Here is a 22,432-nt window from a genome sequence, read left to right on the forward strand (position 1 = left end):
CATGACTTATGTTTCTGTAGCAAATTTCATCAAAAATATCAGAATATTTTCCTGAGTACTAATTAATCAGTACAAGACCTTTTTGAAGAAAATTGCAGTCTTATGTGGGTGGACAGAATTATAGGAGGGTATAAAATAATAATTGACATCAGTTTCAGAGAATCTCTCCAGGTACTCATGGTAACTGGTAGTGCTATTCAGGGGTTAATCATGTGGCAGTTACATGCAGCTGATTTCAGTTACAGTTTCAGGGAAGTACTTAGGTTTCCTTAAAAGCAGATTCTAATTGTTTCAAATGAATGGCCTATTTTTGAAAAATTCAAATTGTGCATTTAGAGCCCCTCATAGTGTCATTAATATTGCTAAAAGAGTTATAACCTCCAGATCTTTACTGTTTGCATGAGATGTTCTCTCATTCTTCTGTGTGTCACTCACTATGAAAAGACCATAGTTCATATAGCTGGACATCAAAGTGTTTCTATTTTCTGTCCGTTGGAATGTCATTTTTTAATGATCAAAACAAATACGAGTTTTCATTATTATCAAATGAAATGGTTTTAGATTGCAGGGTACACTAGTCAGTACTGAACTAAAAGGAAATATGCCTGCAATTTATGAAGCAAGGTGTGTAGGATCTAGAAAGTAAAGTTTGGTTCTGTCCTTAATACATTTCTAGTGAGGAACCTCTTGCTATGAAAAATTATTTACAGAGTGAAAACTGAGGACATCAGGTCTGAAAGTACATTCAGGATTTTGGTGAAAAACTTCAAAGCTAAATTTTCCTCTTACCTCTTACTGAGCTTTCTCATGTTCTTACAGCAGGTTCAGGCTACGCCTCAGCCCATAAAAGTGCCGCAGTTCATCCCTCCTCCCAGACTTACTCCTCGTCCAAATTTTCTTCCACAGGTAAGTATAAAGAGAACAAACAATAGAAGGAGGAACTTACTTGTAGAATAGATAGAAGAAACTTCTGATGAACATTGTGTGGTTTTTAATGCTGATCTGCTGGAGAAGACAATTCATCCTCAACAAGTTTGCAGATGATAACAAATTTGAGATGCAGTCAATATTCTTTGGGGCAGTGCTAACATGCAGACAGCCCTAGACAGGATAAAGGAAGGGGCCAGCAGGAATTTCTCAGCCTCAGCATGAAGAAAGGCCAAGTCTTGTACCTGGAATGGACTAATCTTCTGCACAGGTACAGGCTGGGGACTGACTGTCTGAGGAGCTGCACAGCTTAAAAGGTCTTGGTTGACAGTAGCTGAATGAGTGGTGTGCCCTAACAGCAAAGAAACCTACCAGCATATTGACCTGGACCAACAGGATTGCAGCCAGTAGATCCAAAGAGGAGGTTATCCACCTTTCCTCAGCAATCATAAAACTGAGTCCAATAAACACCCTGCAGTTTTGGAATCCCTGGTTAATAAATTTGAACGGAGCATGGCAAGGAGGGCCACTAAAATAGCTTGGGGAGACAGGAATATATGACCTGTAAGGAGAGGATGAGGAATCTGGGCTTTTCAAATTTGGAGAAGGGCTTTGGAGGCACCCTAAAAGCAGTGTTAATTCCAGTATCAGCAAGGAAATAAGCCAAAACTGGAGACAAAGATGCTTGGTAGAACAATTAGAGGCCATGTTCATAAATTGGAACACTTCTCACCTTGAGGACAATTAGGAGCAGAAGAGGCTTGCCAGGCATGTTGTGAAAGCTTCATCCTTGAAGTTTTGGAAGACTGATCTGGACAATGCCTTAGCCATCCACTCTGCATTTAGTGATGGCCCTGCTCTGAGCAGGAAGTCAAATTAGAGACTTCCTCAGCAACTCTCCAGGCTGTATGAGTTTGTAGTTATGAAATTTGCATATGATGATTATATATGATCTTGTTTGCAATAAATGAAATTAACCCGTGGAATGGGTGTCATCAAAATCAAAGCATCACCCAAGGCCTTAAATTGTTCTAATTGTTGCTTGCTGCTTTTGAGTGAAAAAAGAAAAAAATAAGATGTCTAGATTATTCCCAAGTATTTCTGTATTACAAGGGAGAATGACCTCTGTTTTCAGCTGAGTAGTAAAACTTGCAGTTTACTTTTCTTTTCATGGTTTGGGGAGGACACAAATTGCTTTTTTATGTAAAACAAAAAAAAGTCTTGGATGGACTACTTAATTTGTATGAAATATGTGGTGGTGTGAATAAAAGTCTAAATCTTTTGCAAAGTGGGAAAGGAAAGTAAGGAAAGACTGGTATCTGATTAAGATTTGGGTATGGTGACATCTATTGGAATGTGACTTTTTCATGGTAAAATGCTTTATGGGTTATTACAGGTGGATAGGACAATAGGAATCTAGAAAAAAAAAGCTTCATTTTTAAAGTAATGTGCTCTACTGCTGTACTGTAATTGTAGCTTAAGTCCATTGTTAAGTACAAACTTAACAATAACAAGAAATAAAATATTGGTGATGAGGCTTTGGAAGATTCTTGTGGCTCTTGTCTTTCTTGTGAAAGAAGATAACTTCTTGCATTTACCTGTACCTTCAGCAGTTTCAGTAAGGGAGTAATATATTATCTTGTCACTTTTCTTGCTTATAGAGATTGGTTGTGCAGGTATCTAAATAATTGTACAGAGTTGACAGATAACAGATATTTGCTGAAAAAATAATTACTTGTTTCAGGGCACAGTCAACTGTTCATAACTTCTTAGAGGTTCTTTACAAAGCCCTGAAACACTTTTTACATGAGCGCCTCAGCTGTGCCTGTAAATATCACATGGATTTTTTTGGCTTATAAAACCAAGATGTTAATTTAGATACAGATAAGGCATTTGGCAATAAACATTCTGTATAAGTGTCTGTGCGTCCAAATACCATTTCAGGGATGGTGACTGTATATGCAAATGTTATGGATGGGTTTTATGTAAGTAGGCTTGAAAATGTGGTGCTTTTTTCTCTTAACATACTTAGGACAGTATGCTAAAAATTACATTATCTAAAAAAAATCAAGCAGCCTCCTTCAGATTAAACAGGATGAATTGAAAGACTTAGTTAAAAGTTGATCTGAATTACTGATATACAAATCTCTCTTTTTTTTCTCTCTTTTTCTTATTTTAATTTTGTAGGTTCGACCTAAACCAGTTGCCCAAAATAACATTCCTATTGCCCCTGCACCTCCTCCAATGCTTGCAGCTCCTCAGCTTATTCAGAGGCCTGTGATGCTGACAACAAAGTTCACACCCACCTCTTTACCCAACTCTCAGAACTCCATACATCCAGTTCGTGTAGTTAACGGGCAGACAGCAACCATAGCCAAAACTTTCCCTATGGCACAGCTCACCAGCATCGTGATAGCAGCACCGGGTACCAGGCTCGCTGGACCTCAGACTGTACAGATCAGCAAACCAAACATTGAAAAACAGGTACAGATAAAGTGTCTACTAATGCAAAGTACTGCCTTTATTGCTTTACTGTGCAGGTTTGGAGAGGACAGCAACCAGGGAGGTTTTCAGTGGATACTGGAGATATTCATGTTCCATTGGCAGTACAAATTATGGAATAACTTGCAGCTCTTGGGATAGAAGTTACCGTTTCCTTTACTATGGGCCATTGGCACCTTTTTCTCCTGCTTCAGTGTTTTTATGCTCCCTCTACTGTTTAAACGTCAGTAGTTCATAAGCAGGCTACATGGCAGATGTACTTGAAGAGCAAGTATAAGCTGAAATCCATCTTCATATCAAGCCCTTTTGTTTTACAAAGGGTGGTTTTGTGAGAGGCAAAAATTGCACAAAATTGTAGGGATATTTAATAGGATAAATGTAGCCATTTCTTCCACGATCCCTTGATCTTGCAATCTTGTGATTGGAGGCAAAATAGTCTCACTCAGCTTCTGAAGTCTGATAGTTCCCTGTATCTAAATTGGATTGAATGAATGGAAAAGAGACCTTAAGAAGCAGAGAATTCTGTATGTTTAGTTTAAAGTCTCTCTCCAGAAAAGACTTCTGTAAAATAAAAATTACTTAAGTCAGTGTGGATTGCAACTGAGACTCCTTGCCAGTCTGTTCAAGTAAAGCAATATTCTGATTCACTTTTAACTCTTTTGTATATTGTATGTTAGTAATAGTGTAACATTGCATACTATAACATATAATATTATTATTATGTAATTTATATGGATAATAGTAGTACATATGTCACTTAACTCATTCCTAGACTAATGTGCCTTGAAGTTACCTTCTTTCTGCTTTTGAAATACTTACGGAGACTATGAAAATCATGTGCATGAAAGATGTGCTTATGCTCAGTTCTGCTTGTGAGGTCTCAAGAGTAGGCTCTTGCATACCTCAGGACCATTCCACAGGTTACTCAGCAATATGTGCCCTTTCCATGTGATTTGAAGTTGTACTTCTACAGTATTTGACTTTTGATGTCAGCCATATTCATTTGCTCTTTGAATAATTCCTGGCAACTACAGGAAAACATAGAAGAATGGTGGTGGTTCAATAACACATGAAATTTTCTGTACAGTATCATAGTATCATAAAGGGGAAAAGTTTGTCTCTCTGTAGCTTACCTTACTCAGTTTATAACTTCAGCATTCATGCTGTAGGCTGAGGAATGTCATGCAGAAGATTTATGACTTGAGAAAAGAAAAAAGCTTCAGAAACATCTGAGATTGAGGGGTTCAGAGTTTTTGAGACATTCATAATTCTATAAAATATGAAGACTGAGGAGTACAAAATGTATGTGCCATGCAGAATGGTTTCTAAGTGGAAGTCTTGATGGGATGAGCTTTCTTGAAGTGTCTTTTATTCCTATACATTATGGTGACTTCTGTAAAAAGGTTGACTTAAAATCACTGTTATATCTTGTGTGGCTGTGTGGGGTAATGGATTGGTGACAAGCTGTTTCTTCTTTGTTAAATGAAAATACCTTATTTAACATTCCTCTCACATCAGATTCCTCAATTAAGTCTTTGTTAGAACACTGCCAGCTTTAAACGTTTTTTCTCCTGTATCTGTGAAAGTATTTGTTTTGCTTTAATAGTCAAAGTAAAAAAAGTCATTCTTATCACTGAAAGAGAGAAACACTGTTTTCTTTCAGACTATTAAACCACATGTGGAAACAGAAGAGAAGCAAACAGAAAGTCGTACAGTTACTCCACCTGCTGCACCGAAGCCAAAACGAGAAGAAAATCCACAGGTATCAGAACATACCCAGAGCTTTCTTTTAAGGGGCAAAAAAAAGAACACTGTTCCCTCAAGACTTCTTAACTTTAACATTCCATACGTTCCTGTTGGACAGCAGTAGTTGATAAGGCTACAGGATAAAAAATCTAAATAGATATAGTGCATTGCATTTTTCTATTCTGGAATGCATTTGCCTTCTAAATCTTTTGTAAGTTAGAAGATCATCATTTTTCCATGATACTTCCTTCAAATGAAGGTTTAGATTACAGAGTTGATTTCCATTCCTTTGAGGTTTTAGACTCTGAAGTTATTCTCCAAGCTGAAGAAATGTCTTTGTTTTCCTTTATAAAATATTTCTACTCTGGTGAGCAGGAAGGAGTCACATATATTCACATTCTACTTGTGTTTTAGTCCAGTTTAGTTTGGGGTGAAAGAGGACAGAATGACTTCTTAAAGCCTTTCAGAAGAAGAGCTTTGGAACTGATTACAGCTAAATGCTCTGCTACATTTGTTTCTGTAGATGGATTGAAATTTACTATTGTGTGAGCTCTAACTTTTGTCAGACAACAAAATTCTGATTTTTACATGTCTGCATTTCCTGCATTAAAATTAGAATCCTCTAGGAAACACATAGCCCTTAGCAAATAGCAAATCTAAGTTAGAATTGGCTCCTTGTAGTTCATAATAGATAGAGAATGATCTTAAACTAGCAATATTTTTCTGGCAATTGAACTGTGTTGGTATTTTCTATTAGTCAGTTCAGTGCTGGAATGGAAGTAAAGAAACTGCTCTCTTGTTCCCAGCTCTGCCAACTCTGATCACGAGCAATGGGCATTTCCCAGTGTCTCAGTCTAGGTTCCCATCTAGGAAACGGGACTCTTGTCTATCCTTTTTCAAGAAGCTTGACATACATGAATGAAAAATGACTTATAGAAGCAAAGTATCACAAAATTATTTTTTTTTTTTGGTGCTTAGTTACTGGTCAGCTGCTTTTAAAGGGCCTAAATGACTCATCCTACTTTTCTTGATTTTTTTTCCACCCTCACAGAAACTTGCCTTCATGGTGTCTCTGGGACTAGTTACTCATGACCACCTGGAAGGTAGGAAAAATGTGTTAGGTTGGTTGTTCAGCTTCTGGTTTCATGGTCATTCTGAATTGAAAGTAGGATTCCAAAATATTTCTTGTATTAAATGCAGTATTTTCTTGCACGATAGTACCTTTGGGATGTCTGTACTCTTCATCTAACTTAGTTTGTTGTGCATATGTTTTTGTTCTTCTTATGGTATTGAAAAAGATTAGTTATTTATGCAGCAGAGAGCAGAGGTTGGGAAGAAAGTGTATATTCTGAAGGTAGAAAAGAAATCTGTGGCAGTACTAATGCCTTCTGGACAACCCCTCTATCTGCAAAGATACATCATGGATAATTTTACCATAACCTATGTCTAGATTTTTTCATTCATTTCATGATTTTATGGGACTGTTACTTGTAATGAATGAGTTAATGGATTATAATTTGATTTATAATTTAAATTTCTAATCCTATACATTGAAAGATAGCCTATCATTTCAACTGCCTGCATATTTCTGTACCATATTTTTAAGTACCAGCAAGGTTACTAGAGACTTATTTTTAGATCCCAGTGATACTGACCATGACTTTAAAGTGTCTTAGTTGTGGATTACTTGGTGAGAAGAAGGCAATGATTTCATTAGTTACTTGAACACTGTTTTTGTATTCCTTGTCAGCTGTTAGTTTTCAAATCTTCAGAAGTTAAAAGTATAACACAGCTGCCTATACTGGGTGTGATTGATGTTCTGTAGAAAACTTTACAGCTCTTCTCACATGCAAACTGAATTCTGAGGATTTTATATAATTTCTGAGATCCATTGTTTTCTAACCCGAATGCTTTGTTTTACAAGAAATCCAAAGTAAGCGACAAGAGAGGAAAAGAAGAACAACAGCAAATCCAGTGTACAGTGGAGCCGTTTTTGAGCCTGAGGTATTAATTTTTTGCTGGTACTTTGCTGGGGGAAGCTGGTGTTTTCATTCTGATCTTGAGTGTCTTTCTAACATCATGCTACCTTCTAAGCTTTCTCAGGTTGAGCTAGAAAGGCAAGCCATCATTTATAGTTCAAAAGGCCATTGCACAACTCTCAGATTTTTAAACAGTAAATACATTGGGGTGTTCTTCTAGTACTTGCATCTTTTTCTGCCTTCTCCTTTGTAAAGCCAAATGGCAGTGTATGTTGGTCAGCTTGCATATCAGCCTGAAGCAGTTCAGATGTCAGAAGCAGTGTAAAAAAGCTAACCTTTCTGAAGGTGTGCTTCAGAAAACACAAAAGCCAGTAATCTCGCTTAGTTCTTATTCTGCTGTTCCTCAGCTACTGCATATAGGTTTTGCCAGAAATGTTCCCCAACAGAAATTGTTCCATTCTTCCCTGCAGCGCAAGAAGAGTACAGTGACGTACCTGAACAGCACAATGCATCCCGGGACACGTAAAAGAGGTGAGGTATACCCAGACCTGTCTCCCTGCCCAGTGCCTCTTCCTCCACATTGCATTTGTAGTCCTCGTGTCAGTTTGAAGAGCAAGACAAGAAGGACTCTACAGTACTTAATTTGTGCAGTAAATTTCCATGGTAGGCAAAAACTGTGACTTCTAGGGATTAGCATAGCAAGATCTATTAGGCAGCTCAATGTTTCATTTCAGTTTCACTCTCAAGTAAAACCCAAACAAAAACCACCCAATTTGCTAAGATATTCACTAGAAATGTGAGATGTTTGAACATCATTTAGTGATATGAAGCTGCTGTTAAGATCCCCTTGTTAATGACTAGATTGTATTGTTACTGTGAAGAAGAAAGTGGTTATGGAAAAAGCATCTGTTCCCTGAATAGGAGAGGAAGCTTAGTGTGACAAAAGCCTTGTTCCCCACTGGGAATAGGGATGGGTTCTTCAAAAGAACTTACCTTGAGTGAGAAAAGCTATCCTGCTCATACTAAGCACTTCAACTGCAACCAGAATGCCACTTGTCCTAAAATGAGAGATGATCTTTCATATAGCCATGCAGTAGTATTCAGAAGAAATCCTTCTGTAGAATAGGTAAAATTTTAAGACTTAGATTATGGTGAAACAGGTGGAACAGAACAGCATGGGACAGAAGTGATGCCATTATTTGTACATGGCATCGATCATACCTACCTGACAATCTTTACCTGATTTTTGATGATTTTCTGCAGTCATTAAAGACTCATAATACCTTCTCTATTCCTAAATTTTCTGTCTAAAAAAAGAGTAATCAATCAGATTGAAAAAAAAATCAAACCAGTCTCTCACCTAGCACTGTCCAGTTCCATTATCTTTTGGGGGTTTTGGCTGCAAGATGAAACATTAATTTGATATATTCTCTTCTTGATCCATGTTTTCAGTCCAGCAGACAATATAGCAAAGCTGACACTTCTGCAGCTATGCTGTTTTTAAATAAAAGATGTGTCTCTACTGCTATCTCCAAATAAGTTAAATGTATTTTTAAAATAATATGATGTAGATTTTAAATAGAGAGCTTTTGCATTTACTCTGTGAATAAGTAAATGTTCCTTCTTGTAGTAATGATTTCTTAATTTTATTTTAGACCTTATAGTGAACAATTACTGTATCAATGAAAATGATTGCATGCATTTGTGCTTGATACTCTTTTAGCCTGCTTTTGCAGCTATTATACTTTCTGGTTTTTTCCTCACACCCTGTTGTGAGCCTTTATATTCTATCAGCACCAAATTAGTAGCACATGTTTTCAATTGACAAAAGATTTGGAAGTATACATTTGTTTTGTAATTTAATACAGCAATATGTTGTGTGAAAAGCTTTTGTAAGCATTTGCCCTTGAGAGCTTTAGTTTAATTATAGATGGTGCTGAGCATGTCAGAAATTTCACCCATGGACATCACTAGCAGAAATCCATTTCCAAGGACATACTTAGTTCTGGAACATATCCAGACCTTAAATGCAAGGTTTAGCATGTTAATAGGTATAGACTGACAATCTGTAAACATAAGATCTGGGGAATTATTCCTAGATCCTGACTCCTTTATGTTTACATATCCATAAATTACCTTGGAGAAGGAAGGGAGAAATGATGGTTGCATACTGGGTTTTTTGCTGTCTTGCTTTGCATTCATAATTTTATAAGAATTGTTATGAAGACATTTTGCACATCTGCTAATGTAATAGAGTATCTAAGAATTGTGCATAATCAAACATGCTTGGCTGAGAAAGTCTAAGAATGAACACAGAATTTGGAGTGGGTTACAGTAGAAGACTAGCGATAGGTTAAAACTGATAGTAGTTATGGGTCAGAAAACAAGACCTGTTCTTAGGTAGCCTCATTTTAAAAATGTACCAGTAGGGTAGAAAGTGCTGATATGTGAATTAACAGGTTTAAAAAATGGGGAAGAAAAGTAGAGGAGTGGTGAGTGTTGGCCTCTGATAAAGGACTTAACCTTTGTGTAGATTTATGCTGGCACTTAAAAAGATAAGGAGGTGTGGGATAACAGCAGAAAGGATTTAATAGTAGTTATTGTAGCTTCTGTGGAGCTTTGATGCCAACATTTTCCCCCTAAAAACTGAATAGCCTTATTTTTAGGAGTAGCAACTGTCCCCATGCTGCTTTTGTGGGAATGATTCTTTGACCCTCTGCAGAGCTTATTTCTACTTCCTTCTGAAATACATCCTTTAAATGTTCTTTCCTTGCAAAATTCTACTTGAAGATTTCTAAAAAATGTTTAAATCTTTGCTTCTGTCCTTCCACTTGTAACTTTTATATTAACTTCCTCTCTGTGCTACATCATTTCCTTTTTCACGCTAGCCAATGAGGACCACTGGCCAAAGGTATGTAAGATCATTTTTCCTTTCTTTTTTTTTTTTTCGTTTGTGTTCCCTGTTGTTAATATGTAGGTCGTCCACCTAAATACAACACGGTGTTGGGGTTTGGGGCTTTGACCCCCACGTCCCCTCTGTCCAGTTATCCTGACTCCCCTGAAAATGAAAAGACAGAGACCACATTTACTTTTCCCGCAGCTGTTCAGCCCGTGTCCCTGCCTAGCCCCAGCTCCACAGACGTAAGTAACTCTTGGGGAGGGGGTTACTTTTAGAAAGTTATGCAAAACAGACACAAGGAAAATCATTGCAGGTTTTGTTTCTTTAATCCTCACTCATCATTTGTCATGATTCAGTGTAGTGAAACAGTCCAGCATTTTTTTAACACCCTTCCTTTTTTCCTTCTGCACCTATGTTGTTATCCTGTGGAGATTTTATTTATAACTCCTTCAGTGGATTGAAACATTGGGAGGCACCAGGAATGCTAGATGAGCTCATTTCCTTTGTGTAGTGTCTGAGATCTTGTCTGAATGAATTGAATCTGTCATCCATGAAAAAGGGCCAGGGGGAGTGGGGGGTGGGTGGGGAGGAGGAGAATGAAAAGTAGTAGTTACAGACCATAATAACAAAAAGTTGTGTTTCTGTAATGAGAGAAGGATGGAAACTGCTTTGTCATGCAGGACAGCCAGGAGCAGTGTTTGCGGCACTGATTTGACAGAAAGTGTGTTGTGACTTTTCAGTGGGGGTAAAACAGTCCTCAGGAGCTGGAGTGTACTTTCATTTATGAGCTTGCTTTTAAAAGACTGGTATTTACAGGGCACAGCTTAAGAATCAAGAGGTGTTTGCTTATTTCTTCATACTGGTGCTACAATCTCCTGCAGTTCTTCTTTTAGAAAAGACAGTCACATATACTTGAGGCCCAGCCATCTGAAGTGGCCTTTAAGGAAAAGCTGGGTTGTTTTATTTTCATCTGTATACTTGCACCATTGTAAGAACATAGACTGAGAGACCACCTCTACTGACAACATAGAACAGGGAATAGAAGCCAGTTCCTTGCCTCTGATCTGTATTTGTTCTGCAGAGGTAACAGGAATAGGAGTAGTACAAGTGTGTCTGAAGCACTGAAATAAATAGATGCAATTCTGATACCAGGGGAATATGCATGCAGAATTGCAAGGTTCTCTTTTATATAGTCATTTTTTGAGAGCAGGATAGCACATGACTGCAAAAACCCTTTCCTGACAGCCATATAAATGGGACTGTGGAACAGCCCCTCATGGATACGATGGGACAGCTCCATCTCTGGGGACTTTTAAAATAAGCAGTACAGATGACTTGCAAATGTGCTGAAGAGCACATATTTTACACTGGCCCCACGAGAAGGACTGGATAGTGTGGTGGAGGTCTTTTCCATCTCTGATGTGTGTGTATACTGCTGAGTCTTTTCCTACAATGGAAGAGCTCTCAAAAGAGTATGATGAATACTTGCCCTGTTTTCTGCAGTGCCTGATGGAAGCAAGCTAAATCAAGAAAAAAGTTCTGTAGCATTCAAATCTAATTCTGAATGCCCTTAATTTTCTGAATTAGGATTGTATTTAGGCCTGGATTGCTTTAATATACATTAATTAAGGAAAATTGAAGTGATTTAAAGGAGATAATGGAAGATTAACTAGCAGGTAACAGACATTCTCTCTTACCTGAACATATCATAAAACATAGCAATAGCACTCTTTCCCCTTTAAAATCATATGTAAATCCCCTTTAACATTTCCAGACAACCCATTTAGTTTATATGTATGCAACAGAACTAACATTTTTAAAGAGCTTGATTTTTCTAAAGAATTTTTTACCAAAGTCACATTCAGTACATATTCACTATCAATTGGGCTAATTTGGTGGAATTTTCAGAAATATTTGATATTGAATTCCATTTAAAATTAAATACATGTGAAAGTAAAAAATATATTTCAAAGTTCTCATAAAAATATTTTTTTCATTAAAAATAAACTATGAAACAAAATGTGAATCTTCAGAGACAGCAAAATACCAGAAAGGAGATAAATATCTGTTCTTTGCTACATCTTATAATTTGAACTTGTTAACTGTAAAGAAAGGAATGGCTTCCAATTGCTGTCATAAGATGGAAGGGGTTCTTCTGTTAATATGTTCTCAAAAGATTGCTGTATAAGCTTGTGCAGTCAGATCCCTTTATTGTGATTTGGTTTCCTGTATTTTTTTATTTGTCATGATGCGTGCTTTTCCTGTCTGAGTTTTGACAACTTAGCAATCCTTGTAAAAATCTGTAGTATCCTAGGCTGGAAAAGTGCAATATATTGCTGCAAAAATACTCTGTATTTAAACAGCAATAGTACAAGTTATGCTGGTGGTGAAGACAAAGAGGAAGATTAGTTCTTTGACATTTAAGGACCTTGCAACTCAAATCGATGGAGAATACAGGATCCCCTGAAATGCTCATGTCACAGTTGATGCCAGGGGCTACCGTTGAGGACATCTAGCCTTCCAGTCACCAGCAGTCTTTTCTCATCCCTTGAATGCCTCCTGTGTTGTTTCAGCCAGATATATCTGAGGCTGCATAGTGGTCTGTGTAAGGGAACTGACATAGCTAAAAATTGTTAGTCATAGCCAGGATCACGTCCTAATCCAGTTAATTTTATAGACACAAATATTCTTGTGCCAGCTTCACACAGGGTGAAATGAGTAGGCATGTAGAGAAATCAGGATCACTTCTTTTGACAGTGAGGCCAGACTGTGTAATGTTGAAGAGGGTCCACACTGTTAGCAGATGATGTGAATATAGAAAGGTCTCTAGATAGGACGGGAAATGTTTTCTGTAGTTACAGACTCTGATTTAGAACTTTGAACACTTAAAACTGAACACACAATTGTATGCCTAAGGAAAAGTCCCAGTTAAAATAATTGAGCAGTTCATGAGACAGATAAAGAAGAAAACTGCAGCTTTGCCTATCTTTAAAATATTTTTACATTAAAAGTCTAATTCCTGTAGGCTTTAGAATAGAAATTTGATTTAGCACTTGAGTAATCTATGTGTTTAGCCAGTCTATGAAAATTGCAAATCAGACCAAGCACTTGGTGTCAGGCACAGTGGACCAGAACAGCCTTCTTGAATTTCTCCTGAAATGTTATTTGCTGAATGACAGGAAGAAATCCTTAGGCAAAAATGAAGCAGAGGCTTAAGATGGGATTGGTGATAAGGGTGGAGGGGTAGAAAGTAGGTGTAGAACCTAGGAAAAGGAAGAAAATAATGCAGTAGGCAGGATTGAGCAAAACTTTTTTTCTCTCCCCCTTTTTTTGGATCCTTTTTCTTGTTTGGCAGTTGCCTTGCCAAATAGTTATGTGAGCCACTTATGAGCCACTTGGTTATGTGTGGTTCTCCCTTATGCAGTTGTGGCATATTCACCTGGAAGATAGTGATTGCCTTTGAAAGTCAATTACTCAGCAGTAAGAATTGTGCAAAAACCTCTGTTTTAGTGATGATTCAAGTCTTTGGTCACAAAATGTCTTTTTATTAGTAAACACTTATATTAAGACAGTGTTTCAGTTGAGGGGAACATTGTAGAACACTCAGATTGCAAAGTCAAGCCCATCAAAGTTAGAATATGCCAGAATTAGTATTGCTTCTGATAATTTAATTCATCATACTTGCATCAACTTGCATCATACACTATGATCATCTTTATTTATATGATCATGAGCAATTCCTGTTGCAGAATATTTAGTTTTCCCATGTTATTCCAGTGAAATGTACATATAAGTATAGATATTACAAACTCAAGCACACAAGCTGCTTTTGTTACTGTATTACTCAATTCTGTTGCCTAAAGCCAGGCCATGCTGCTCTAGACACTTTATCAAAATAAAGAAAACTGTTAGCTGTCCAGAAAGCTTAAATTTCTTTTCCTGGTCCCTTGTGAAGAGGAAGTAGAGCAGAAAGTGACGTTAAATCACCTTTTATGGTACCTGTTCTGACATTATTCTTCAGTCACTTCAGGCTGTAGCAGCCTCAATGAGTTCTGCTCTAGCCTGAGCTGGCTGGCTGTAGTCTACACAAAGCTGATTCAGAAGCTGAGGTTAGTGGTGCATGTCATAACACCAATTCCAGCCCCCCTGTTTATGCCCATAAGACCCTGGGGCATTTCTTTGGAATCAAATACTGGCTGGGATTTTGGTAAAGACAGTTGTTAACTCTGAGGAATTGCCATGAGTTTTGCATTACCAAAAATAGGACTGTGAATTCTGTCCATGTGTGTTGGCATCTCCATGCATTCAGCTCCACTGTGCACTGGCCACCTGTATCACTACTGGTTTTCCAGCATTCAGTTGAATTTGGGACATTTTGGGTCTAAAATTCTAAATGTCTCCCCCTCAAGAGGAAACTGCTTATGTGTCTCTTTTGTAGGGCTCTTTCTGCAGACTATGAGACATAACAGGTTTAGTTTTCAGCACAGCAGTAATTTTGCACTTTGTTACCAAGAGCTATTGTGTAGTCTGTGGCAACTGTAGCATCTTAAGATACATGATTGCCTAGAACAGAATTTTTTTTTCCTAAAATCCTAAAATGAGAGGATTCCACTCTTAAACGTCTCCTTATCTTGAAGAGGATTTTATTTTAGCTTATATGATATCTCTTGCCTGCTGCCTTTTCCTTGTACTCAGAGAATGCATGATAGAGGGAAAGAAGCTCTTCCCAGCCTGGTTACAACACATCACAAGAAGCATGAAATGTCGCTCATTTAGATCTTCATTTAACACTTAGGAACTCTTTGATGTTACAGGTGAAGTAATACCATAACTCAGCTCTCAATGGTCCCTGGGAGTTATGGATCCAAAACATGGCATGGAAAATTCACTGAAGATTGATCCTTTACAAAACATTAAATCAGTGTTAACCTTGGGAATTAAGAATAGGCTTCCCTTTGAAGAGGGGCCTCATCAGCAGTAGAGCTGGGAAATAGAAACCTGAACAGATTGCTCATGTGTAATTATTTTTACGTGTGTTATGTCATCCATAGTGGAGATTACTGTAATTTTTCTTGCCTGACACTTTAATGTGTGAGTGCACAGCCAAATCTGCTATCCCTCCAAACCAATAGAAACTGCACGTGTGAAGAGCTGATCTGCACCAAAAGGAAACCTTGCATCCACTGGTATTTCATACAGGAGAGCGTGTACCCACAGTTCTGCTCCACACACACATCTTACAATTGCAGTCTTGCAGGTCTGGGGTGTGTGTAAAACTTCATTGTAAGTCAGTGACAAGTGTGTACTTCAGATGCCACATGGGGCTTTGAACATATGGAGCTGCCAGGAGAGCCTGGTGGTCAGAGGAGAGGGTGGGGTGCTCCTTGCTTCTTCTGTGAACGCCACCTTTCTATCAAGCCTCTTCATTCAAATATCTGAAAATCAAATCAAAACAGGGGGAGAGAGAGAGAAGAAAAAGAAACAAAAATCAGACCTACCTTCTTAGGATGTTAATGGCTGTAGAAAGAAACTCTCTGATGGAAATGCAACAGTAACTAAACCTAGTTGTTCTAAAAGCCACAGCCAGTCATTTTTTTTCAATTCTTTCTTTTAAAAAAAATATCAGAAAATCTCTCTTGGTACTCTTTCATCCTGGCTTTCAGTCTATGCTACTGATGAAACAATCCACTCTCTAAAGAGAATGAGAAAGTTTTGAGTCACAGCTGTTTTGGTGCAACTTGAGGTAGCCCAAGTGAAGTAAAAAGAATTGTCTCAGAACATAATTAATTCTATTATTTTTCATTTAGAAACACAACACCTTACCTTACAGTTCCATTTTTAAAGGTGACCTAAATATTTAACAGTGTTCTTTTAAGTCACTCAGTTGGGGTTTCTTACATACTATTACTGGCAAGAGACAGCCTAATCAGCATTCCTGGAGTGGAGTTGGGCTTACATCCAAAAATCAGGAGGGTTAAGAAAGTGAGTAGCTCATCACTTCAGGCAGATAAAAAGATCAGGGTAAAGAGGGAATCTTAAAGAAGGGCTGTGGGGTAGCAGTTGTTAAGAGAAGCTGTATTAATAAGTGTTTGCTGTACCATTTTGCCTTGGGAGGACAGAGAAAGTGTTTGGGAGGACAGATGTCAGTGTTTCTGACGTCTGGCATGTTTTTCCTGTTTCACAGTCTAAAAAGGGTTTGACCTTTTGGAATCCCCTTAGAAACAGTTTGTGCTGTAATCCTTGAATTCTGCTAAGATGTAGATATCAAAGGTCAAAGTTCACTTTTTGCCTTCTCTCTCTCGCTTTCTCTCACCCAAACCCTTTCCCCTCAATTTTGTAGGGTGATATCCATGAGGATTTTTGCAGTGTTTGCAGAAAAAGTGGGCAGTTGCTGATGTGTGACACATGTTCACGTGTTTATCACCTGGATTGTCTGGACCCACCTCTGAAAACCATTCCTAAGGGCATGTGGATCTGTCCCAAATGTCAAGACCAGGTATTGTTTGACAGACTGGGAGTTATGTACAGTGCATGTGAAGATTTTTTGGTGTTAAAGAAAATAACCAGATTGCTTGGGTTAGTTAGCTCAAGACAGCCTGACGCTGAACAAATCTATTTCATGTGCAATAAGGCTTGTGTGAATTTCATTGAATTATTACCTCTCTGGGAATGTGTGCTAATACAAAACTGTCTGGTTTTGCTTCTGAATTTGGGGTCTTTATTTGTTACCCTTAAGGAAAAACCCTTATGTTTTTACTCTTTTTCTGGATCAAAGCATGAAGACTTTTGTGAAGGATTATCTACAACCCATAGAAATTGTGCTGTTCATCTTAAGCTCATTGCCTCTTCAAAGGTTATTAGTATATTCTTCTGGACAAATAAATAAAACATTTGCACAAGCCTACCTCAATAGATAGAGCAAATATAAGCCCCTGTTTGCTTATATAAATCAAACATCAGAAAGGTTGTCTTCAGTGATCTCTTTAATATCATCCAGCATAAGTATAATGAGTATAGATGAACAATTTCTTTCCAGATCACTCTATGAAAATGTACAGTTGGAGTGAGCAGGTTATATTTTAATATTTTGTTTATAATTACATTGAGATTACAAGATGAAGAAGTAAACTGTTGTATTCCTAACCCTTCCATGGAACTCTAGAAGTTGCAAAGGATTGCTGATAATACGCAGTCTGAAGCTGTGTCCTGTCTAACACAGCGCATTGCTTGGTCACCCACACAGCCTTTGGTGTGCCAGGTGGTAGCATAAGAAAACAGCCTGATCTGTGATGTGCTGCTCAGAAGAATGAAAACTTGAGTTTTCTCAAGTGACTTGGTCAGTAGTTGCCACAGAGGAGGGAGTATTATGACTTGGGTACTCCTGTTTTTGCCTACTCTCACCTTATCCCTTCTCTTCATGTTTCTGTGATACTTCCAAAAACATTAAAGAGGAAATTTGAGTAATTTCACTGTAAACTGACAAGTCCTATGTCTTCTGAGACACCACTCTGATCATGTACTAAAAATATGTGTCTTTCTTCTTAAAGTTTGTTAGGAAGCAAAATGTAGGAAGGATCTGAAAGACATAAATGAGAGTTATAAAGAGAGTTTGACAAGTATATTAAGATGATTCTGATATGAAGGGATGATAGGACAGTTTCATGTTTTACTAGCCAGAAGTGTGATGTTTGAATGTATGGTGTGGAGACTAGGCTGCAGCATGAAAACTTTCTTCCCAGAACAACTAAGATCAGCAATTTGTCTGAACCATGAAGTAATGTTTGTCTCCTGGCAAGTTTTGAGTTCTGAAATATTATCCTTCCATTCCTCTTTTAAGTTGTTCAGTATCATTAGTATACTTTATTTGTGGCTATGGAGAGAATTTAGGAAAATGCTGACATTTGTAAGAAATAGGATTGCTTTGTGGGAGCCACAATACAGTTGTGAATAATTCCCTCTGTTAAATCTCAGATCAGGTCTGTGAAGCTTTGTGTTAACAGGGCTGAGGCTAATGATAGCCATGAAAGAAAATCCTCAGTCTTTCCCTCTTTTTCTCTCTCCTTTTTGCTTTCTCTAAGGTAGGTTTTTTACCAGCTAAATCTCTATGAAAATTTTCTTTCAGATGCTAAAGAAGGAAGAAGCAATCCCATGGCCAGGAACTTTAGCAATTGTTCATTCATATATTGCATATAAAGCAGGTAAGAAAATAATGAATACTTTTCTTTCACTTTTAATAATGGAAGATGTTATTTTGGGAGTGGGATAGAATGGTATTTCCTTTACAAAAGGAAATTTTATCATACAAAAGGAAATAATGTTAATCACTAGTGAAAATAAAAGTCTAAATATTTCTGAAGCCTGTCATGCTTGTGTACGTAGGTTAAATTTTGGGAGCGATTCAGTGCACAAGCTGCTAAGCACTGATTTAAACACAATTCACTTCTTTACCTGAAGCAGTTTAGACCCTCTATCCACTATTGTAAGATAAACATTTAAAATATTGTGTTTAATATTCTGTTTTGCAGCAAAAGAAGAGGAAAAACAGAAACTACTTAAATGGAGTTCAGATTTAAAACAGGAAAGAGAACAACTAGAGCAGAAAGTCAAACAGCTCAGCAATTCTATAACAGTGAGTATTGTCCTCCTGAATAACTCTTCACCTGTATTCTGGTGCCACAATGCAGGGAGAAAACTATTATAGAGGAACTCCATTTACTAGACCTGTCATCCACTGGATTTATTTAGAATTGAGTGAGTGCTTTCCTTTGCTTTTTAGGACTTTGGGGAGCAGGGATGAAATAAATGCGACATACACTTACATTGAGTCTCTTATACATGATCCATGCTGAGCATGTAGGTAGACATATGGTGACATATACTATCAGCAGGTGACAAAAGTGACACAGAGCATTTTTGTGTGTGGGCAGAGTTACAGCCTTGGTGCAAGGCCCTTCTGATGCAAAAGCGACCATTTACTCACAGTGGACTCTCAGGAGCTTGATGTGTTGCCTTGGCAGTCAGCAGCTGGACATTGCACATGCCTCTACATGGTATTAACGAGACAATGTCATACTTCAAACCAGAAACCTTAGTTTCCACCTTAGTTTATTGCAGTAATTGGAACATACATATTGATTTGGTCGCTCTTTTCACTTTAATGTGCAGATTAGTCTCTTGGGTTGCCATGTGAGCCCCTCCTTGGTGCAGCCCTTGTCAGTATCACATAATGAAAAAAAGCAAAATCTCCTGTGTGGCAACATCTGTAAGGCTGGATTCATAATTACAGACTTTTTAGATACAGATGTACTTTTCAGGTTGCCTGCCTTTGACTTTTAGAGTAAAAGTGACCCACGTTTACAGACGTCTCAGTGCTGTCAGTACAAATAAAATGATTGTGAGGGGCTGGTTAGCAGTCCCGGTCACCTTCTGGTTAGCAGTAGCTGAGAGTAACCTGAGCAGCACTAGACAACTAACACTGATTCTCAGTGATGTACCTAGGCAGATGCAGGGCCTTACCATGAGAGATTGGCAGTGAGGAGAATGTTCATACTTAGATTGGACCTGCCCAAAACAGGCATATAAGTCTTGATGTTTTAGAGTTATTATGATGCCATGAGCTGCATGTGAAAACAGTAAAGCTAAAACCAACAGTGTCTGGAGATCAGCATGAATAAAAGATATATGAAATGTAGGAAGGTTGCCATCTTCATGTAAAAACCTGACTGTAACAGACATAGCTACTGTTTCCTCATTTTTGAGAGTTTCAGATATACATATAAGCAGTTTTCCACTCTTGAAACATCATTTGTGGGCTTTTTTTAAAGTTATCTTGCCCTAACACTTAGCTGATGAGCTAGCTATGTTACTACCACTTCTAAGAGAATGAAGTGGCCACAAAATAAGATTTTCAAGTGAGGAGGAGTTTGGTTTCCTTTTCAAGTGCCTTTTTACTTATTGAGAGAAGGAAGTGATGTTCCTGCTAAAATGTATGTGAAAGCAAAGGCTGCATCCCATTAATGGTTTGCACACAGCAGTCAGCTGCATTGGGATGCCTGAGCTTGCAGATCAGAGTTGAAGAAATTTCAGTAATGCAATAGTAATAGAAAAAATAGTAACAACATACACTTGGAAGTTTTCCTTCAAAAGAAACACAAAAGGATGGAGCTGTCTGTGTTCATTTGCACAACACCTTGGAATAAAAGGAGGCCATACCAGGTGACAGCTATGTCTTGGCAATTCATTTCCTCAGCCTGCAAATATGAATTCTTCTCTGAACACAGCCTAGAGACTCTTTTCTTCTAGGTTGGAAAAGTGAAGTTGCAGCTGCAGTCTTCTCTGGGTACTTACATTTAGATCTGTGAACATCATATTCCTTCTTTTGCCTTCTTTCAGTCATAAGCTCGAACTTATTACTGATTTTCTGCTTTGCTGCAGAAATGCATGGAAATGAAGAATACCATCCTTGCAAAACAGAAGGAGATGCACAGCTCCTTGGAGAAGGTAAAACAGCTGATCCGCCTCATCCAAGGCATCGACCTTTCAAAACCCATAAACTCTGAGGTCAATTCAGTAGCCATCTCCAACGGCATGGACTCCACTAACAATACTAATGCTGCCACCTCCACCTTAGCCCCCTCCCCTTCCCAGAGCTGCATGGTGAACTGTAACAAGGGCGATGAGACTAAATAACACAGTGAAGTTAAGAAGGAGCCAAGGGAGGTGGCGGCGAGGAGAAAGAGCAAAATAAAGAAACTCTAGAAAAGCAAAACTGGATTTCTTCTGGAAAGTGCAGAATTCTTTAGTTCTTTGGTTCCAGAGAGAGCGTGAAGATGCTTGTGCCAGGCGGCACCGGAGTTTGCCAATTGATCCTTCTTATTCTGTGTGTACATGCGAAGTTTGGATCATGTTACATGAATAGTGCCAGCTGGGGGTTCTTTGCCAGCACCATGCCAAGTGAAATAATATATTTACTCTCTCTATATTTTACACCAGTGTGTGCCTGCAGCAGCCTCCACAGCCACTATAGGTTTGTTTTATTTTTGTTTGGGGTGAGGAGCAGGGATAAGGGAGGAGAGCAGGTTTCAAGTTCCTATTTGCAGAACAGTTTGTTTAGCTAGGGGAAAACAAAAACAAGTCCAAAGAGCCTATGGGCTTTTCCTGTTTCTAAACTCTCAGTACTATTAAACCAAAAAACCAGAAATATAAATTATCAAATCCCAGTGCCCAGAAGGGACAAGTCTATCAAATAAGCAGTATTTACTATTGTTTAGACAGGAGATGTACAGAAGGAAAGGAGATGGACTTTTCACTGAGTAACCAGCACACAGAATCATAGAATATGCTGAGTTTGAAGGGACCCATCAGGATCATCAAGTCCAACTCCTGGCCCTACGCAGGACACCCCAAGAATCACACCATGTGCCTGAGAGCCTATGGGTCCTCACACTCATCCAGAAAGTCTGTTTTGGGAATGGGAAAATAGAGGGCCAGAATCCATGGTCAGCTTGGAGCATTGGATAGAGGTGTCTCAAGAGAAAATGTGCATCAATTACTTGAAAACGAGATTCCATCCCTTTTCTGTATTTATAAACAAAAAAGGTATCCTGAACAAAGTAGCACATAACCCAGATGTGTGAACTCAACAGAGAAATGTCCTTTTCTTTCACTTCCTTTCTCTTCTTTTGGTAACAAGAACTAAATAAGGAATAGAAAAGCTGTTTTTCAGGCTGACAGTCTAATTAAAGAGGTAGATGGGACCTTGCATGGTATAGATTAGAAGTAATAGTGTCAGTGAGATACAGTGAGTCTTTGTGAGTCCTTGTGTCATCGTTTTGGGCACTGTTTTTTTATGCAAGGGCAAAATCTTTGTATCTGGGGGAAAAAAAACAACTTTTTTAAATTAAAAAGGAAAATAAAAGATATTGAGGTCTTCCTAGTGTTACTTAAAATAAGATCAAGGTAAGAAACATTGTAAAAAAAAAATTACAAAAGTGCTATTTGTTTCCTAAACAAGTGATTTCTATTAAAAAGGTGTCAGAACTGGAGAAAATGCTGTGTACTTAGAATTTTTTAACACAGACTTGCTTATTTATGATGACATTCTGCTGTGTTTGTGTTCTAAAATCTAATGGGACAGTTTCCATAGGTTCTACTATACATCTACTGGCTAAAGTCTAAAAATAATCAAATCCTACAGTGCTGGATCTCACCCCACCTGGAGGATCTCCCAGGCTTGTCTCTGCTGTTACCATCTCTCTCCCATTCTTCCATGTGTTTGTAACCCAGAGAAAAGCAGTTGGCAGTGTGCTTGTTTAAGGCTTTAATAGTTCTGTGATACAGACTGGTTCAAGCTTGAAGATGAAAGACAGTGAGTTGGACT

The 22,432-nt window shown here is 38.1% G+C and overlaps 1 protein-coding gene across 15 annotated transcripts in view; it reads left to right on the forward strand.

Annotated features, from left to right (window-relative positions):
- The window catches only part of PHF21A (PHD finger protein 21A), a 126,479-nt gene extending 104,377 nt beyond the window's left edge, over nucleotides 1–22,102 (forward strand). For 8 of the 15 annotated variants that reach the window (XM_086892798.1, XM_086892795.1, XM_086892797.1 and 5 more), the window contains 11 exons: nucleotides 820–906; nucleotides 3,115–3,411; nucleotides 5,093–5,191; nucleotides 6,227–6,278; nucleotides 7,100–7,179; nucleotides 7,625–7,685; nucleotides 10,132–10,295; nucleotides 16,394–16,549; nucleotides 18,176–18,251; nucleotides 18,579–18,682; nucleotides 20,488–22,102. In XM_086892798.1, coding sequence (XP_086748924.1) covers nucleotides 820–906; nucleotides 3,115–3,411; nucleotides 5,093–5,191; nucleotides 6,227–6,278; nucleotides 7,100–7,179; nucleotides 7,625–7,685; nucleotides 10,132–10,295; nucleotides 16,394–16,549; nucleotides 18,176–18,251; nucleotides 18,579–18,682; nucleotides 20,488–20,742 — 1,431 coding nt within the window. In that variant the 3' untranslated portion in view covers nucleotides 20,743–22,102. Of the gene's footprint in view, nucleotides 1–819; nucleotides 907–3,114; nucleotides 3,412–5,092; nucleotides 5,192–6,226; nucleotides 6,279–7,099; nucleotides 7,180–7,624; nucleotides 7,686–10,042; nucleotides 10,066–10,131; nucleotides 10,296–16,393; nucleotides 16,550–18,175; nucleotides 18,252–18,578; nucleotides 18,683–20,487 lie in introns of all 15 variants that reach the window. The other 7 variants (XM_086892805.1, XM_086892802.1, XM_086892803.1 and 4 more) reach the window with 1 other exon arrangement.
- Nucleotides 22,103–22,432: the final 330 nt, after the last annotated feature.

This window comes from Cyanistes caeruleus, chromosome 6, assembly GCF_971803275.1.
Source record: "Cyanistes caeruleus chromosome 6, bCyaCae1.hap1.1, whole genome shotgun sequence".
NCBI classification, from domain to species: Eukaryota; Metazoa; Chordata; class Aves; order Passeriformes; family Paridae; genus Cyanistes; species Cyanistes caeruleus.